Here is a 17,206-nt window from a genome sequence, read left to right on the forward strand (position 1 = left end):
TTGTAATTTGACCGCCTGTGGGGGTAATGTTTTTTTACCACGCGGTAGGGATCACGCACGCTGCAGTTGAGCTTGTCCATCACCTGCGCCTGTTTCCATGCTTCATATGGATCGGACCGCATCGACAATGCGGAAGGTACCCGAAGACTGCGTGGAGCTCGACGGTGCTCAGGTAACCTTCTACTGTGCGGAATCATTGCACCCGGTGCATGGTATTCGCTGCGTTGGTATACTCGATTCGAATGTGGTGTCCGCCACTTCCTAAGACACCAACGGCATGCCACGTGCCAACTTAGTAGGCGGTACAGCGACCGACTTAGTTGGTGGCGTCATGACGGCGCGCACCAGGGGTCACAAGGGTCAGGTCACCAGGTGCTCAGGGGACCGGCTGGGAAGCTACACTGATCGCTCCTCTAACACTGTAATCCGAGACAAGATAGCCTCCATAGTGCTCAGAGAAGCACTATCAAGCGTACACTTTCACCGTCTATTAGAATGATGCTTGCGGCTACCGTATCGACTGCATGACGGCTGCGACGACGCTCTCTGTTCGACATTTTATTCTAACATCAAAAAAGGCAATGATTATAAGAAATTCACTTAGTGACCGGTTATGACGGGATACGATGAATTCATGTCCCACTTCTGATTTTGGCGATAAGACTTACGAAACAAACAAATAATTTAACAATCGACAATCACAACAATTTGAGCAGAGTAACAGCGTAATTTACAAAATATATCAAAACGAAGTTATCGCAACGATAGCCGAAAATAGAGTGAGGCGATGTCACATATTCTCGGCCTTTTATACTTTTTAATTGTAGTGGGGCGGCTCGATTTATTTCCAACAATATATTCAGACTATGATAGTCACTATTGATGATAGTCTTAAAAATGTGAAATTAAAGCAGGGTCATGAAGATTCATTTTTTTAATCGAATTAAAATAAATTAAATTTATAAATTAATATCTTAACGTTAAATTGAATGAATAAGAATAGTATTAATTTCTAAATTAATTAAATTTAAAATATATGAAGATTATTTTGCTAAAACTATGTATTTTTCACAATATTGAAAATGGAAATAAAATATCTGGCATGTTGGTGAAATGAATGAATTTCATTTTAAATACTGCAAAAGTTTAAAAACTGTAGAAACTTGTTTTTAGATTTTATTTGTAGACTCTTTAGGTAATAATATTATAAAACGGAAGAGATTGTTTGTTTAAATATGTTAATCTCAAGAACTAACTGAAAAATCTCTCATCTTTTGATATATACATGTTCCACAGTGCTATAGGTTATACAATACATCTACACTAATGTTATATAGAGGAAACTATATTTGTATGATTGTAATGTTTTCATGCAAAAACCACTGGACTGCTGTAAAAAATTCTTTACAAAGCTGCAGCTTCTCTGAGTGATATAGGCTATATATGTGTTCGCTCCGGTTCCCAATTTACATTGCTAGCATAAAAATGAAATAAATATTATCTTTTTTGCAGAGGTCATCCACTTTGTGAGTTTTGTGAAGAACGTTTTATGGACGCAGATGAATTGTACCGACATTTGCGTAAGGAGCACCTATACTGCCATCTTTGTGATGTTGATGGACGCAATTTGTACTACGCCTCGCACTCTGCGCTTGCGCACCATTTTCGCACGGAGCATTATCTCTGCGAAGAGGGGGAATGTGCAGGACAACACTTGACAGCTGTGTTTAGAAGTGAAATTGATCTCAAAGGTACTGTCTGCTGGCCGAATCCTCCCGGCTTGACATTTTTCTCTAAGTTTAAAAGTTTATCCTAATACAAACTGAGACAAAGCCAATAATAAACATTTTGAATGTTATTACTGTTATTACAATGTAACGGTGTAATTTATATAATTTTTATTTAAACTCATATTTTAAAGTATACTTTTTTGTTATTTGATCAAACTAAAAATAAATTGATCTTATTTAAATATACAGATATGTTTCTATAATAAATGAGATAACTGCTTATATTATTTCTGTAGTTTAATTCTTCATTAGTCAGTCTTATACATTAAATGACTATTCTACAGGTTATATAACGTAATTACAATTGCTTTTACAATGTATAGAAACGTTAATATATTTGAATGATTACAGCTCACAAGGCAACTGTGCACGGGCGCGGTATGAACCGCGGGGCGGCTCGGCAAGCTCGTACTCTGGAACTGCAGTTCAATATTACTCCTCATCCTACTGCCGTGGTACAACGGGTTACCAGGTAACATTATGCTCAGGTAATATGAGAAATTATTGTAAAATATAATAGATATTAACTTCCATTTCACTAAAATTTACATTTAATCAAGGACTTCATTGCGTGCAATATTGGAGAAAATGTAGTAAAGTTTAATACCATAACAATGTTGTGATTCTTTACACATAGATTTGCATTGTTTTTCAAATTTAAACACTAGCATAAACACAGTGTAGAAAATATTTGTAATATCTTTTGACATATCCATATCCTTTGTCTCATGCAATAAAAAAGTTAACTGTCAAAATGACAGGGAGCGGCCAGAGCCGCGCTCGCCGTCGCCGCCGCCGCCGCCGGTCGCGGCGCGCATCGACCCGGCGAGCGATGAGCAGTTCCCGCGGTTATCGGCCGCTGCGCCCGCGCCTGCGCCGCTGCTCGCCGCACCTTCTAGAGCCTATAAAGGTAGTCGTTAATTATTTTTTACTATGGTATATAGTATAAATATAGATTTAAGATATAATAAACGACTTGAATTTTGCATAATATGTAATGTTTTTACCCGTGTTGAATGTGAAGTTTTAGTCAACTATTTACATAAGATTTTGAATAGATTACAAAAATGTGATCTCCGAATATAATTTTATTTAACCCTCCAGAGGCTTGTTCAAACATATTATTCAGTGTTAGTATGGGTAAATTTGTAGGTTTTATTTCATTCATTATAATGAAATATATTACTTTCAGGTTCTGGAGGGTTGGCCCGTAACGACCGCAACTTTCCGGCGCTGGACGGGGCGGGGCCGTCGCGAGCGCCTGCTCCAAGACCGAACGCACCCGTTGCCGCTACGGTGCTGAGAAATTGTAAGTTTTGCTTTTTTTTAATATTGACTCTAAAAGATAAATACAAGTAAGACTCAACTTTTTTATTATTTTTATAGTAAAATAAAAATAAACGCTGCCTTAATTCCTTTAAAATTGTATGAAACAAATTTTATATTGATCAAATTCAAATACCTAGTAATTGTTTTGCTTTGTTTCATTATATTTGTGTATATGTGTGTATGGAAATTTAAATTATTACTTTATAATTTTTTCTTATATATTATTATCGCATGTGCGCAGCTAAACAGCCAAGCGTGTCGATCCAAGTGCACAGCCAGCCGGCAAGTGCTAGCAACTTCCGGTTGACACAGACAAGCGGAAACCGCATCACCATCCCGAAGAAGCCACTAAACGATGAGGACTTCCCCTCGCTGCTGGGGCCCAGGGACGACCACCCCAGCCTTGGTGCGGCCTCTCTACAGCCAGCCAAGGTAAACCCTTATAGACTTATCATAGTAAGTTTAGATTGTTTACAACAAACATTTCTTATCTCATTTCACTGGCCTTTCTATCCGGAGTTATGTACTAATTAAACATAAATGTATTCACCAAAATGAATATATAGTATTCTGTTCAACCAAATCATACCTATTCATTTATTGTATTTGGAACAGTCTTGACATCTATTAATGTTGCATGTGTGAAATTACAACTGCAAATAAAATCAACCCATTAACTTTAATACCTCAATATGTTATTATTATTAAAATTAATGATGTTAATCATTATTTGTATTTCAGGTAACACTGATTAACAGTGATGAAATGCAATCACTGAAAAAGCAACCAAGCCATCAGCATAAGAAAGCCCAACTGAGTAGCGAGGCGTTTCCCGCGCTTTCATCGTCTTCTGCACCGACCACGCCTCCGCAGTGGATAACTGTTTCCAAGTCGAAGGACAAGTCGAAGCAGACCCGCAACCAAATGGAACCGAACCCGCCGCCCAGGGAACCAACTTTCAACCCTGTCGCAGACTTCCCCACTTTGCCAGTAAACACAAAAGCAAAGAAGAAATCCCAAGCAGTCCCACTCCAGATATCGAGACCCCAGCCCGCTCCGCCCCAACCTCAAACCAACACACAGTCACACAACGAGGACACTAAAAACAAAAACAAAAAGAAACGGAACGCCAATTTCAATGCTCAGAAAGAGAAAGAGAAAGAGAACGACACAGTCGTTAATGGAGTGACCGAGCGGAACGAGTACATAGTGGCGAGTGTCAACAACAACAATAGTAGCGGGGAATCCGATAGAAAGATCAAGACCATCACTGACAAAAACAATACTAATGCGACTACGAGAACTGGAAATGGGGACTTTTCGTTGAAGTCCAAAGAATATCCGCCCCTTAATCCGAAGGCTGATAGTTTTGTTCCCCCACCAGCCGCAAGCAGGCCTACGATGAACGGCAGCGTGCCTCCAGGATTTAAGAAGCGTCCCCCGTGCGACGGGATGACTTTCACCAACTCGGCGGGACAGACGTTTCCCGCGCCCGTGCACCAGTACATGCCGCCGGCAAACTTTGAGAGCAGAAATCGTGCGCTAGTCAAGAAGTTCGCTTCCGCTTTAGGTACGAGCGATGCGGTGGAAGATTTCAAAGTCGCATCTCGAGCGTTCAGAGACAGCATTATCAGCGCGGAGGAGTTCTACCAACATTGTAAAACTGCCCTGGGCAACAAATTTGAGGAACTGTTCCCGGAGTTGGTCGCTCTCTTGCCAGATATAGCGAAGCAGCAAGAGTTGGTCGTAGGGAAGAATATAAGCGCATTGGACGTGTGCCCTACGTGCGGACAGGTGATCTCGAACGCAGACGCCATTTCCCATGACACGGCCCACTGGCCACCTCTAGCCCCACGTTAGATGTATATTGTGATACTATTTAAATTTGTTTGTGTTCACACTCGGGTACTAAATTATACAATTACAAGGTGCTTACCGCTTCATCTTTCCATACTTATATTGCGATCCGATTTAAGCCATTTTTAATTTTTGTTACTTTACGTATTTGTCGCCTATAGCTTAAGTAGAAGAGATTGTATATACAACTAAATTATATCACAGTTATAAGATGAATGTGATTAGCATGTTACATGGTGTAAAATATATTGTTTAAAAGTTATCTATTTTTGTATTATCCAACTGGACAAGTTTTAATTTTGTGTTATATATTTTTGTTATAGAACTTATTATTTCGTTATAACCCTTGGTATAATTGTAAATAAAAAAAACAACACATTTCTTCGACAAATATAATAAAACAAGCAACAAATACAAATGCTTTTGTAATATTTTCTCCTTATACCACTTGCGACCATATTATTGGCCTCCTTTGCCCCAGCCCAAGAAACCCTTAACGAGTCCGGTGATACCAGCTGCTTGCTTCTTGTTTGCGACGCCAGTTTTATCGTCCAAGTTAGGGAATTCAATGAAATTGCAGGCAAGATCAAAGAACAATGGTTTACATGGTACGGCTTCCATAGGTGGTGGTAGTTTATAAATGTTCGGATTCTTCGTCAGAACTTGCGTATCTTCGCGATATTCATCCAAACGGTCCACTAGCGGCTTCTTGTCTTTGTATGGCTTTCCGCTAGAAGTGTATTTTATTTCCTCGTCGTCATCTTCATCTTCAAGGACAGAGTCAGCGTGAACTTCGAATTTACAAGTCTCTATGTCTTTTTGTAGTGACTGTAATTTCTCCAACAAATGCTTATCTTGGTGTTTATTCGCGATGGACTCTACAGTGTATGCACTGCATCGCTCGAGCATCGCCAAGGCTTCCCTGAAACGCCTCAACGTGGTCAACACTTGAGCTATATAATAGCAGCGGAAAGCCTTGTAGGCTTTCACTTCGGTTTCGATATCGTTTTGGTATGCGTTGTCATCTTCGAAGCCGGGCAGTTGCTGTAACTCAGAGTAGTTCTGCAAGATGATCTCGTACAATCTAGTCAAATCCTGGGGGCGCACCTTCTTCCCATCGATCGGCGTGTTGTTCTTACGCGCCTCCTCGGCTTGTTGGATCATGAGATTGTTTCTATGGATCGTGCGCATGAGTCTTATGTACATCAAGTACGACAGCAGATAGTTGATTCCGGACATTTGTGTCTCGGACGCAGACTTAAGCTTAGGATCGTTTTTGATTTCATCCTTGATCGCCGATATGGCGTCCTTGCAGTCCATCAGTATATTCTCGAGGATATCGATCTTGGCCTGGCTGGATGGAGCGTTTTCGACAGACTTGTCTAGATCTTGCAGTGCAATGAGGAACAGTCGCACCTTTTCCGGCCGTACTGTCACTCGACGACCACGCCATTCCACTTCGTGCATCACGCCAGAGCGCGATTCCCTGTTGAGAAATATATAACCTTTAAATTATATCCGATCTTTATTTAAGCCTTTTTTAAACACAATCATTAGCATAACTTATCATAAAGTGTGACCAAGCATGACAAAAATAGAGATCATGTTAGAATAGCTTATTTATATTTGATTTTGGCCTCAAGATCTCACTGTGCTACTTACAACATATTAACCGAAAATCTGGTAATAACAACTAAACAATATGCATACTTAGCTTGCGCCATCAAAGAGTCCAAGTTTTCGATGAGCCCTTGGCCGCGCATAGCAACCAGATCGCCGGCCGCTGATTCGTCGCCGATATTGTACGCACAGTAACGAAGGCTCGGATTTAACTCTTCAACCTGTGCAAATATTTTATTTTATTTAGATAATACGGGATGCGAAATGTACTTTAACTAGCTGGGTATAATAATTAATCAAAAAATTTATGATGAATGAAGATTTTTTTTTTAATTCCTCGAAATGTGTGTGTTTATGTGTCTGTCGTGTCGCAATGGAGCTTTTTTGTGTCTAGGTAGAAGGGAGTGAGAGTAATAGAAGGAAAGGAGAGACAGTGATATAAGACTAATTTTTGCTACGGTAAAGTGAAAAATCACGCTTCGATGTAAAATTTACACCATACAAATACTTGTTTATTTTTTTATATACATACGTATAGTGTATATATTTAAATATCTGTAACTAAGTTTTGATGCACCTGGAATTGTTTACATTTTATTTTTCATTGAATTTAGATGTTCAGTATAAAGTGAAGTAATATTCGTTTGTACTGTCGGTTGGTAGGTTTGTTCTTGTTGGTTTATAAAATGTGATTTGAATCGGGACAATGACAGCCAAATGCTAACTTACTAAATGATAGGAGATACAAATTGCTAACGTCGTGCTGACTCGTATTAAGTGCGGTTTTGTAACATTTTTATAAATTTATACTTCAGGTGACAATTGTAAAAAAGAACACAGACGTTATGAGGAACAATTCGACATACTTCGCCATCACCTGTGAAACGGGCAAATCAAATTAAATCAAATTTGTTAATTAAATTCACATGGAACTGACCTTCTGCTTGTACACAGTCCTCTCGTCCTCGGGCAGCGCCGCGCACAGCTTCTCGAGCACGATCTGGGCGCGCTTGAGGCTCTCCGCGGCGGGGCGCCACTGCTGCAGCTCGACCAGCAGCGCGCCGCTCAGCCACGCCGCGTACGCGCCCGCCTCCAGCTGCGTGCGCGCGTCGCACACGCCGCTTTGCTAATCAATAACTCATTATTTGTCTAAGCAATGTAGTTTCATTGAAATAATGCAACAAGTTCAGTTACAAGAAATCACCATGAAACATTCATATGAATTGCAACAAGGAAATTGGTGAATAAATTTAACATTTCTTTTATACAATAACTGAGGGCAACTGAGCCAGTGGTTCGCCAGATGGTAATTAACTACAACCCATGAACAATTGCAAAGGTGGTGTGTTTGGAAATGAATTGGTAGGGCAGAAGGATAGGATTGATGGCGAGAATAAAGGAATGGACTGGGAAGGGTGAGGAAAAAGATAAAGGCTCCCCAACTACCAAACAAAACAAAATAGTATTCTCCTAATTCACACAAATATTCTATGGGGGTACCTCCCTTGGTGCAAGCTGGTGCAATTTGTGGTGAAGTATGCTAAGTTCCACACTCAAATAACTTGCATACATAACAATAAAAATTATATGCTGTGCAACCTACTCCTTAAATTTCACACAAATTCCAAGTCTACAGACAAATTTTAATTTGTTTAAAATAATATAAAAATGTATGGTGACATATATATATAAATAAATGAGAATTTTAGTTCAAAACAACTTTCATTGAATTTAAATGTTTAGTGATAACATCCAAATATATGTATCACACAAATTTAAGACTTATTTAGTTCTTTTGTTTAATGTTCCACAATACCTCACATAACTGTAATAGTAAATGTGCATGGGAGCATGCTTTCTTTAGTCTAGAGACAAGGTGAAACTTCTTTCTTGGCTCTGTATTAGCTTCTTGGCGCAATTGCATCGCATGAGCCCAAGCACGTTCCGCTTGAAGTAATGGTACACACAACAAACGATTTTCAGATGTTGATGTTGTTAAATGAGTTGTAGTGACATCTTTCCTGCGATAATGTCTTCGATCACCCTGTAAGTTTAAAACTTTATATGTAATTGTTTGTACATATATATTGACAACTAAATTTTAATCCTGGCTCATTCCAATGAATGTTAAATGTGCCGTGAGTTTTATGTAGAATTAAAAATATACATATACATATATATGTTAATATACATAAACATATATACGTTCAAGCAATTTGGTGAAATGTTTATTCTACAATTTGATTTCTGTTTGGTTACACAGATTCCAAAAATGTTGTACCCTTTTGTGTCTGGTTAGATGACAAATGTATTTTAAAACATATATAATTTATATTTATAGGGCCATAATTTCTTAGGTGAAAGTGGCAATGTCGCCGTTTGAAACTTTTTTATTCCAAATCTATGCTTAATTATTTTTGAACTAGAGGAATGAGAAAAAAAATACCTGTGGAATTTTGAGCACTTTCCGTAAACGCCTGATACGTCGAGAACAATATCCTCTATATCTCTGATAATCTCCATGACGGAGTCCATGCTGCTGCTGTGCATCTTTGATAATGCGAAATACTGGATTTATTTAAGGATTTTATACAAAAAAATGTTCATAACCAATATCTTTTGTTTCCCTTTTTTTATAATTTTATCAACCTCAAACAATCTTACGATTATCATCATCATTATGATCTTCTAAAGAAATTAATGACGTTACAAACATATTAAGGACTTATACAGTGTAATTGGTTCACCAGGAAGCACGAGCTCTCAAATAAATAAAGATCTGTACACCCCATTGATAGATATGAGGTAAGAGATAAAAACAATATCAGTTGCGTTGAGAACCTCCTACATTTTTGAATCTACTTTAAAAGTTGTATGTTGGCTTCTTGATGAATCCTGAGTATTGTTACATCACTTTAAAATGAAGAGCGATATATACATAAGCCAGACAAATACATTTGAAGGTTATAGTTAATAAATATATCATAATAACTCATAAAAATTGCGATCTATTTCATTTAAAGGATACTTTCTAAAGATAACGAGCTAGTTATCTTACACTCAATTTTTTCTCCTTCTGCTGTAATTGATTGTCCATCCCCAATTTCTTCTTCCAAAACTACCATCTTGTTCGATAAATGTAATTACTTTTATGTTCCAATGAATCTTAAAACTGTAAAATACCCATAGAATAGCTCTACAATTATGCAGACAGTTTCAAAAATCAACACGTCACTTACAGCCAGCAGCCTTCACTCAAAATATTGGATTTGACGTTTCTTACTAGTTGCCACTTGCCAGTGCCAAGCAAAAGAAAATGATTATAAATGATTATGTTCAATATTTATTATTTTCTATTTAAATTTAAAATTATTCATGTTTTTTAAGAAATCATCGCATGATTAAGTTCTCTGTTGACCATTAAATAACATAAAAATATTTTAAAACTAGCTGTTCGCCCCGGCTTCGCGCGAGGTACATTTCCGGGGTAAAAAGTATCCTATAGCACTCGGGAATGATGTAGCTTTCTTTTGGTGAAAGAAATTTCAAAAGCGGACCAGTAATTTCGGAGCCTTTGGGTATATAAAAACAAAAAAAAATTTGGTCTTTATTATATTAGTATAGATATAAATAACAAGTATCTGCCTATCATTGTATACATATTTTTGCAATACTTTCGATATGATAACATATATATGCAACTGTAAATTTTTTGTTTAGGTTATCATTTTTTAAATAAATTTATTTGTAAAATGACCATAGATTAGTATAATATTATGACTTTTTGTCATGACATCAATACCAAATCAAATTCAAATTTTGACAATGACACCTCTTTTTCAAAGTTGATTTGTGCTGTAGGTTGGTGTTACTGTTACTGCATTAAATAATTGTAATATATCAATAAAATCTATTATTAATTGACGTAGAAATTAATTGAAAACTATATACACAGTGCTTGTTTATAAATTTTTGTTTATATTTCGGTTTCAGGACTTTTAATCCTATCACAAAATATGGCAAAATCAAAGAACCACACAAATCATAACCAAAGTGAGTAAACAACAATGTTTTTTTTTTTATGAAAGATTGATATTTGCGTATAATAATTCACACAAAATTTTCTTTTAGACCGCAAAGCTCATCGTAATGGTATCAAGAAGCCTACTAAGTTCAGACATGAATCTACCCTTGGTGTAAGTTAATACCTACGTTATCTTACTAATTGCCATTTACTTAATGAGAATTTATACTTAAACCCTTTTATTATCTATTAACTGCGATTTTTTTTAGTTGATAAATTAGCATTTATATAAATCGTAAACATTCCATCTGGCATACTTATGTTTATTATATTTTCAAGTTTGGTCTATAATGTGTTATAATTTGAGATGAGAGTTCAAAATCAATAAGTGTAAGAAATTCATCAGTATTTTTCATCATTATTTCATATCTTCATCTTAATTCATATAAATTACATGTCACATTGTTTAACAAAACATTGTTCGATGGACAGTGGACTCCTAACCTACTCAATCGATTTTAATCAAATATAATACACCATGTACTGTTTGATCCAACTTTAAAGATACGATAGTTTTTATTATTTTAATTTAGGCAAAATCTACTGTATAATTTTTTTAACTTTAGACACCTGGCCCTATTAATACTACTATATATATTTCTATTCATGATCTTCTATCTTGTATTTAAATTCATGAGTATGAGGATTAACAAAACATGTTTGTAAAAAATATATGTACTATAGTATATATTCCATATAATAACTAAAAACACAGCACATAATAATTTTTTATGTTTTACAGATGGACCCCAAGTTTTTGAGAAATCAAAGGTTTTGCAAAAAGGGTAACCTTAAACCAGCAAAGCAAATGGCACGCGCAGCTGAACGCAAAGCTGCCAGAGAAGCTAAAGCCCAGAAATGAATTTAGTATGTAAGAAAATAAAATTGTAAAAAATGAATGACACTTTTATTTACATCTTCGATAAGTGTTAGATGAGTCGCTATCCCATTATGTTAACTATATTTGTTACTCTTTCATGCGAAAACAGCTTATTCTATCTCTATGAAATTTGGTACATAGATAAATTATAGTCTGAAACTCATAGGGATCCTTTTTACCTGGGTACCATGTGGTTTACAGTTATTAGTTGAAGAATATTGTACTGCATCAAACAGATTATTTTATAATGTTATATATATTTGTTTTATTATAATATACTATATAGTATACTATCTGTCACGATTTTGTATACCATAAAATGGGTATGGCAGGACTTAGAACATTGGTATCGATTTTCGTAATGTAGACATAATACCCATTTTTTTACCCATTATCGAGTCTTAGCCAGATTATTGGAATTTTTTTAATTGGTTACTAAATATACATATAAATACTAATCGGTTTATAGTTATTAAAGAAAACTCACAAAATATATGATTTCTATTTAACTTTCATCAGGGAATAGACACAACTGAGATGTGATTAAAAAATTCCGTAGGGTTACTTCATTGTAGTCTCCTTGAACATATTTAAGATAAAAACAAACTCGACATTTCTTAAAAGATGAAGTTTCTATATCTATATACAATAAAACTAGAAAAGTCGTTATTGGACATAATATTTCAGGTGTAGGCATGTGATAGTCTTTGAATAAAGCCTCATGAGCAGCTCTATCAAATCCTTGAGTACTTTTAGGTATGGAATGTGGCCTTTTTAATACAGTCTTTTGACGAGATGCATTAAAGTTTGCATTTTGTACAGATTGTTTAGGTGAAACTTGCAATGATGAAGTGTTGAGAACTTGAGCATAAGGTTTGATCACTTGTGGATGTAATTTGAATGCTTCACCATATGACAAGTTCTTTTGAGCCATAGTAACTTTAATTTGTGTTTGATGATTATATTCAGGACATATTTTATTGTTTGCAAAGTGATATCCAGAGCACATTATACAAGATGCATCATCCTCTTCAACAGTGCAAGTATCGCCGTTGTGATCTTGTCCGCATTTGTAGCAACGGGGCTTAGACCTACAAATTGATTTTGTATGACCATACCTACAGCAACTGTAACATTAATTAGTTGGAAATATATACAGTTCTACTGGTAAAGAATTACAACAAATGAATATTCAATTCAATTCAATTCAATTTTATTTTATGAATGGCAGTGGCCAGTGCTGTGTTGCCACAATTTTGCCAATGTCACGTTGTGCAAATGAATATTCTTGATAGGAGTGTTTGCCCATCAAAAGTTAAAATGACAGATTGTGAAGGCTTCCATGTAACTGTACCATCGATAATTACTTTATAATTTATTCTACGCACTTTATTTTTAATTATAGAGCCACCTCCATGAGGTACAACTATATTTTCTTTAATCTCTTCAGGAGACCATTCTGATGGAACGCCTCTCACTAAACCTATCCTAGAAACATGGAAGGATGGGATTTTTGCTTTTAAGTTAAATGTCTCTAAGGCTTTATTATTTATAAACAAGTTTGCATGTTGTGCTGTTGAAAATGCTATAACACACCTATTCCTTCCTATTCTTTTCACACTAGCCGCTACAATATTCTTAAAAAAGTTCTTTTTTAATAAAATTTCCAAATGTAATAGGATGTAATTTAGACCAGGGGATGATTCAACTCGTTGCACATGTACTATATAAGGAAAAGAGTCATGATCAGTGTACAAATTCCTAATCAAAGAATTAGATGGTAAGTCCACTAAATTTTCTTTGATTTTTATTGAGTTGGTATTAGAAGCAACAGTTTCACGACCACTCTGAATTTTTTACATTTGTACCCCGCTTCCTTTTCCTATTACCCTCCTGTTCCCACTCAAGATCTACATCAAAATTATCAACATTGGAATAGAGGGTTACATAACTCGCAACAGAGGGACCAGGCCCAGGACCTGATCCCTAATTCAAAGGATCCGGAAGACCCTTCATGGACTTGTAATTTCCAACAATTTACATACTAATATTAACAATGAATAAACAACTTACCAATATAATGTAAAACTATTACTATATGCTAATATATTTACAATAAAATACTTCTCTGATCATTAAATAACTTTAAAGAAACAATTAAATTTAAAAGCACGCTCCCGCCTCGTTCAAAGTTTCCCGCGCTTTTTCCTCGACGCACAGCTTCTTCTGGTGATAAATATTTAAGAAGTGGAAGTACGTAATGCGAGCTGCGAGCACGACCGCAATCCAATTTCAATTTACTGACAATTGTGACAATAGTAAATAAAAAAAAATCCATTATGCCGAGGATTAACTTAGCCCAAACGTGTCAAAAATCAGCTCAGGTTGCAATAGATGATGTTTAATAACTCGGATTTCCATGAACGTCCAGCGTTATATATACCGTAACGGTGCAAGAAACCTGGTTCAAATTTGTTAAAAAGAAATGAACGTTAATAAGGGTATACCCCTAAGTCAATACAGATTACACATATAGACAATTAGAGAAAAATTAAACTAATTAATATATAATAATTTAATATTGCAAAGGCAATTTACAACATTTTATAACATTTACAGCATAGAAAAATAATTTTAATACTAGCAACATTTTTAGACTATTTGAGGGGAAAACCTTTGTATACATTATCCACTTCTAAAACATTAGGTAACATGAACCTTACCTCCATAACAAAAGAGTTTTTTTTTAAATAATTATGTTATAGCCATCGGAATGTCTCCAATCACCATTGACCAGGTATGACATCATAGATCACTTATGTACTGGTAGATAAGTGTATTCATGTGCCTATCAGTTAGTGTATAAATTCCTTTGTGGGTAGTACTTTTTAATTTTTTCTCGAACTTATGGATAAATAGGCTTTTTTGTAAATCCAAACAAACTATTAGTTATCATAATTAAATCAATATTAACCACTCAATTTATCAAAACAAGTAATAAATAAGTATAATGTGTTCTCATTTGCTAATGCCCTATAAAAATATATAAAAGAGCTGAAATTTACGTTATCATTATCATTGTCCATTTAACTGCATTCGTGTGTTAGAAGTTAAAATTATCTCTTAATTGAGTTGCTAGATAAAGACTAGCCTTGAAAGTGATAGATATATAATATTTTATATTTAATTTTTTATTTGAAGAAAATAATGGAGGCTCCAGAGTGTCCAGTGTGTAACAATGCTATGACTGTGCCAATATTCCAGTGCCAATCTGGTCACAGCGTGTGTTTTACCTGCAAGAAAAAGTTAACTGTACCAATATGTCCCTTATGTAGACAAATAATGACTCAAATGAGGAACTGGCAATTGGAAGAATTGGTGGCACAGGTAAGGTATTTAATTATGTTTATTATGACTATATTTTTTGTTTGGGTAATTAGTTTTTATGTATGTCTTTTGTTGAACAGAAAACAGAAAAAAAGTAGGCATACCAAGACCTTTTTAAATGTTTGGATGATTTAAAATCACCAAACAAAGACAGATAGACAAAAGATACATACATATTGTACATAATTATTTAATTCTTTATATGCAGCGGTGGGCAACTGGTGGTCGTCTGACAGTAAGCGATTTCCACACTCAAAATGTAACAGGAAGGAGTGTAGTGTAGACGTTTTCAGTATTTGTTGTATTATAATTGCAATGTAAATGTATTAATATAGTTTTAACTTTAAAAGGATATAAATAATGTTATCAATATTTTCAGTCTATTACGACATGTCCAAATAAGACTATCGGTTGCGTCATAAAATTAAAGAAGAAAGAAATGGAGGAACATCTTAAGGAGTGTATTTTCAGGACGCTTGACTGTCCTGTTGGCAAAATATTTGGCACCTGTTCTTGGTCTGGTAAGTGGCTGGGCCAATATAGGATTTCAATTGTATTATTCTTTGATTTTTTTACTTCAGTTGTAAGGGTGCATGTAAAATCTCACGAATAGTGAGGCGAATACAGACAAACGAGCAAAAAGTGAGTGCACACACACATGCAGTGTGTCCACTCAATTTTTTGCCGTGAGATTCGTATATTTCTGTTGAGGCGGGTTTTTCAGAGGTGATCAAGTGAAATGGAGTGTGTGAAGAGTGGTTCACGTCGACACACATATACGAATGTTTCGTCGAGTTATAAGACGAATACAAATGCCAAACATGAATGTGTAAATGCGACGTTATAAGTTTATAGTATTACTAGTACTGCTGTTACATATCGTATTCTGAATGTCTGTGATGCGGACTTACTTGTTAATTAATATTATAATATTTCAAACTTTTCTGTTTAAGGGAAACACAAGGACTTAATGAATCATTTCAAGGTGTGTCATCCTCAAAACTGTGATATTAAGCCGGGTTCAGATATTAGAATTCAAAACATTTCTACTACCTCTGATCATCGACTTCTATATTTATTTGAACAGAACAAAAAAGGATTTATTTTATCATTCAAAATCGACACTGTTCAAAAACATGCATATTGGTTGGTGCAATATTTGGGATCTAATTGTGCGTCTCGGCAAAACATTTACGAGATACATATTACAAGTTTGCAAAACAAAAACCGAAAGGTGGTGTTTGCTGACCACTGCTTCAGTGATTCCATGGATGTCGATGATGTTTTTCGCCAGGCTAAATGTGCCGTAATGCCCCTAATTATGTTAAATCAATTTATTGAAAATTCCAAATTGGTATTCCAGTGTTTGCTTAAACGTACAGGAAGTGAGCCAAAACCTTCAGTTAGTTATACACCCAATCCTATGAAAGGTAGATCAAAGAGTTATACAAGACATAAGCCTCCACACGATCAACCAAAACAAAATAATTTTAAGCCTTTTATACCACAAGGGAAGTAGATTTAAAAAATATGTCCTTTCCATGGAATATATACCACAAGTTTTGTTTTATATTCCGTGGTCCTCCCTATATTGCTCACGAGCCATTTGGTTTTTTCATTCAATTAAGACAAAGTAAACTAGAATAAAAGTATTGTAAACTTTTAGCTTAGCAATTAATTATTGAAATTAGAAATTAAGAAAAATTATATTATTATATTTTTTAAATAGAGGCCATTAAAAAAATATATGAAAAACATGTTATTCTTTTGAGTTGTATAATTTAACACATAAGTAATCGTTATCGTAAAAAGCTATAATATATAATATATATAAAAATGCTATAATCAATAAAATAAAAAAAGGTATTTTGATTTAAATTTACGTGGCTTCCTTTCATGCTATCGGTTTAAAGTATCTAATATAGGTACATATAGGTAGTAAAAAGGTAAAAACGAGAATTAGAGGAACTTCCCCTAGCGGCGTTTTTTTAAACCTGTGTTTCGAAAAAAAATTATGGATGCTTTTTCTGTCAGTGAGTCAGGCCGCATACCACACACTTATATCTTGATAACTGTGGCGCAAAGTTCTAAACGCGACACATTTAGAGTCCCCACATATTTTTACGTGAGTACGCACACTGAGGATACATTTAAAGCGCGCGACAGAGGCATTAATAAGATGCATTTTCTAGAACAATTGTAGATGATTGAAACAGATCTGGCAATATTTTTTCTTATAACCACTTGGTAAAATTCTCA

At 35.3% G+C, this 17,206-nt stretch overlaps 4 protein-coding genes across 10 annotated transcripts in view; 3 read left to right on the plus strand and 1 right to left on the minus strand.

The window, feature by feature from the left end:
- The window catches only part of LOC119832399 (E3 ubiquitin-protein ligase ZNF598-like), a 7,836-nt gene extending 2,525 nt beyond the window's left edge, over positions 1–5,311 (plus strand). For both annotated transcript variants that reach the window (XM_038356072.1, XM_038356073.1), the window contains exons 5-10: positions 1,513–1,751; positions 2,142–2,262; positions 2,552–2,700; positions 2,983–3,099; positions 3,361–3,551; positions 3,861–5,311. In XM_038356072.1, coding sequence (XP_038212000.1) covers positions 1,513–1,751; positions 2,142–2,262; positions 2,552–2,700; positions 2,983–3,099; positions 3,361–3,551; positions 3,861–4,979 — 1,936 coding nt within the window. In that variant the 3' untranslated portion in view covers positions 4,980–5,311. The remainder of the gene's footprint in view (positions 1–1,512; positions 1,752–2,141; positions 2,263–2,551; positions 2,701–2,982; positions 3,100–3,360; positions 3,552–3,860) is intronic.
- Positions 5,312–5,358: 47 nt separating this feature from the next.
- On the minus strand, positions 5,359–9,861 carry LOC119832252 (signal recognition particle subunit SRP68-like). Its single transcript, XM_038355913.1, has 6 exons — positions 9,625–9,861; positions 9,043–9,164; positions 8,413–8,640; positions 7,534–7,722; positions 6,687–6,817; positions 5,359–6,462 (listed from the first exon to the last, which is right to left on the minus strand). The coding sequence occupies exons 1-6, from the start codon at positions 9,719–9,721 to the stop codon at positions 5,436–5,438; spliced, it is 1,794 nt and encodes a 597-aa protein (XP_038211841.1). The 5' UTR covers positions 9,722–9,861; the 3' UTR covers positions 5,359–5,435.
- A 551-nt stretch (positions 9,862–10,412) lies between these two features.
- Positions 10,413–11,579, plus strand: LOC119832584 (60S ribosomal protein L29-like). 2 transcript variants are annotated; one of them, XM_038356257.1, is made up of 4 exons: positions 10,413–10,457; positions 10,590–10,649; positions 10,728–10,792; positions 11,423–11,579. In XM_038356257.1, the coding sequence occupies exons 2-4, from the start codon at positions 10,613–10,615 to the stop codon at positions 11,540–11,542; spliced, it is 222 nt and encodes a 73-aa protein (XP_038212185.1). In that variant the 5' UTR covers positions 10,413–10,457; positions 10,590–10,612; the 3' UTR covers positions 11,543–11,579. The 2 variants fall into 2 exon arrangements, with proteins under 2 accessions (XP_038212185.1, XP_038212184.1); XM_038356256.1 differs by having other exon boundaries at positions 10,414–10,488.
- Positions 11,580–14,318: 2,739 nt separating this feature from the next.
- LOC119832643 (E3 ubiquitin-protein ligase SIAH1A-like) lies at positions 14,319–16,760 on the plus strand. Of its 5 annotated transcripts, none has more exons than XM_038356335.1 (4): positions 14,319–14,357; positions 14,762–14,947; positions 15,327–15,468; positions 15,901–16,760. In XM_038356335.1, exons 1-4 carry the CDS (start codon positions 14,334–14,336, stop codon positions 16,464–16,466), a joined length of 918 nt encoding a protein of 305 aa, XP_038212263.1. In that variant the 5' UTR covers positions 14,319–14,333; the 3' UTR covers positions 16,467–16,760. The 5 variants fall into 5 exon arrangements, with proteins under 5 accessions (XP_038212263.1, XP_038212267.1, XP_038212266.1 ...); XM_038356339.1 differs by lacking the exon at positions 14,319–14,357 and adding an exon at positions 14,369–14,438; XM_038356338.1 differs by lacking the exon at positions 14,319–14,357 and adding an exon at positions 14,369–14,434.
- Positions 16,761–17,206: the final 446 nt, after the last annotated feature.

Source organism: Zerene cesonia, chromosome 15 (assembly GCF_012273895.1).
Source record: "Zerene cesonia ecotype Mississippi chromosome 15, Zerene_cesonia_1.1, whole genome shotgun sequence".
Classification (NCBI taxonomy): Eukaryota; Metazoa; Arthropoda; class Insecta; order Lepidoptera; family Pieridae; genus Zerene; species Zerene cesonia.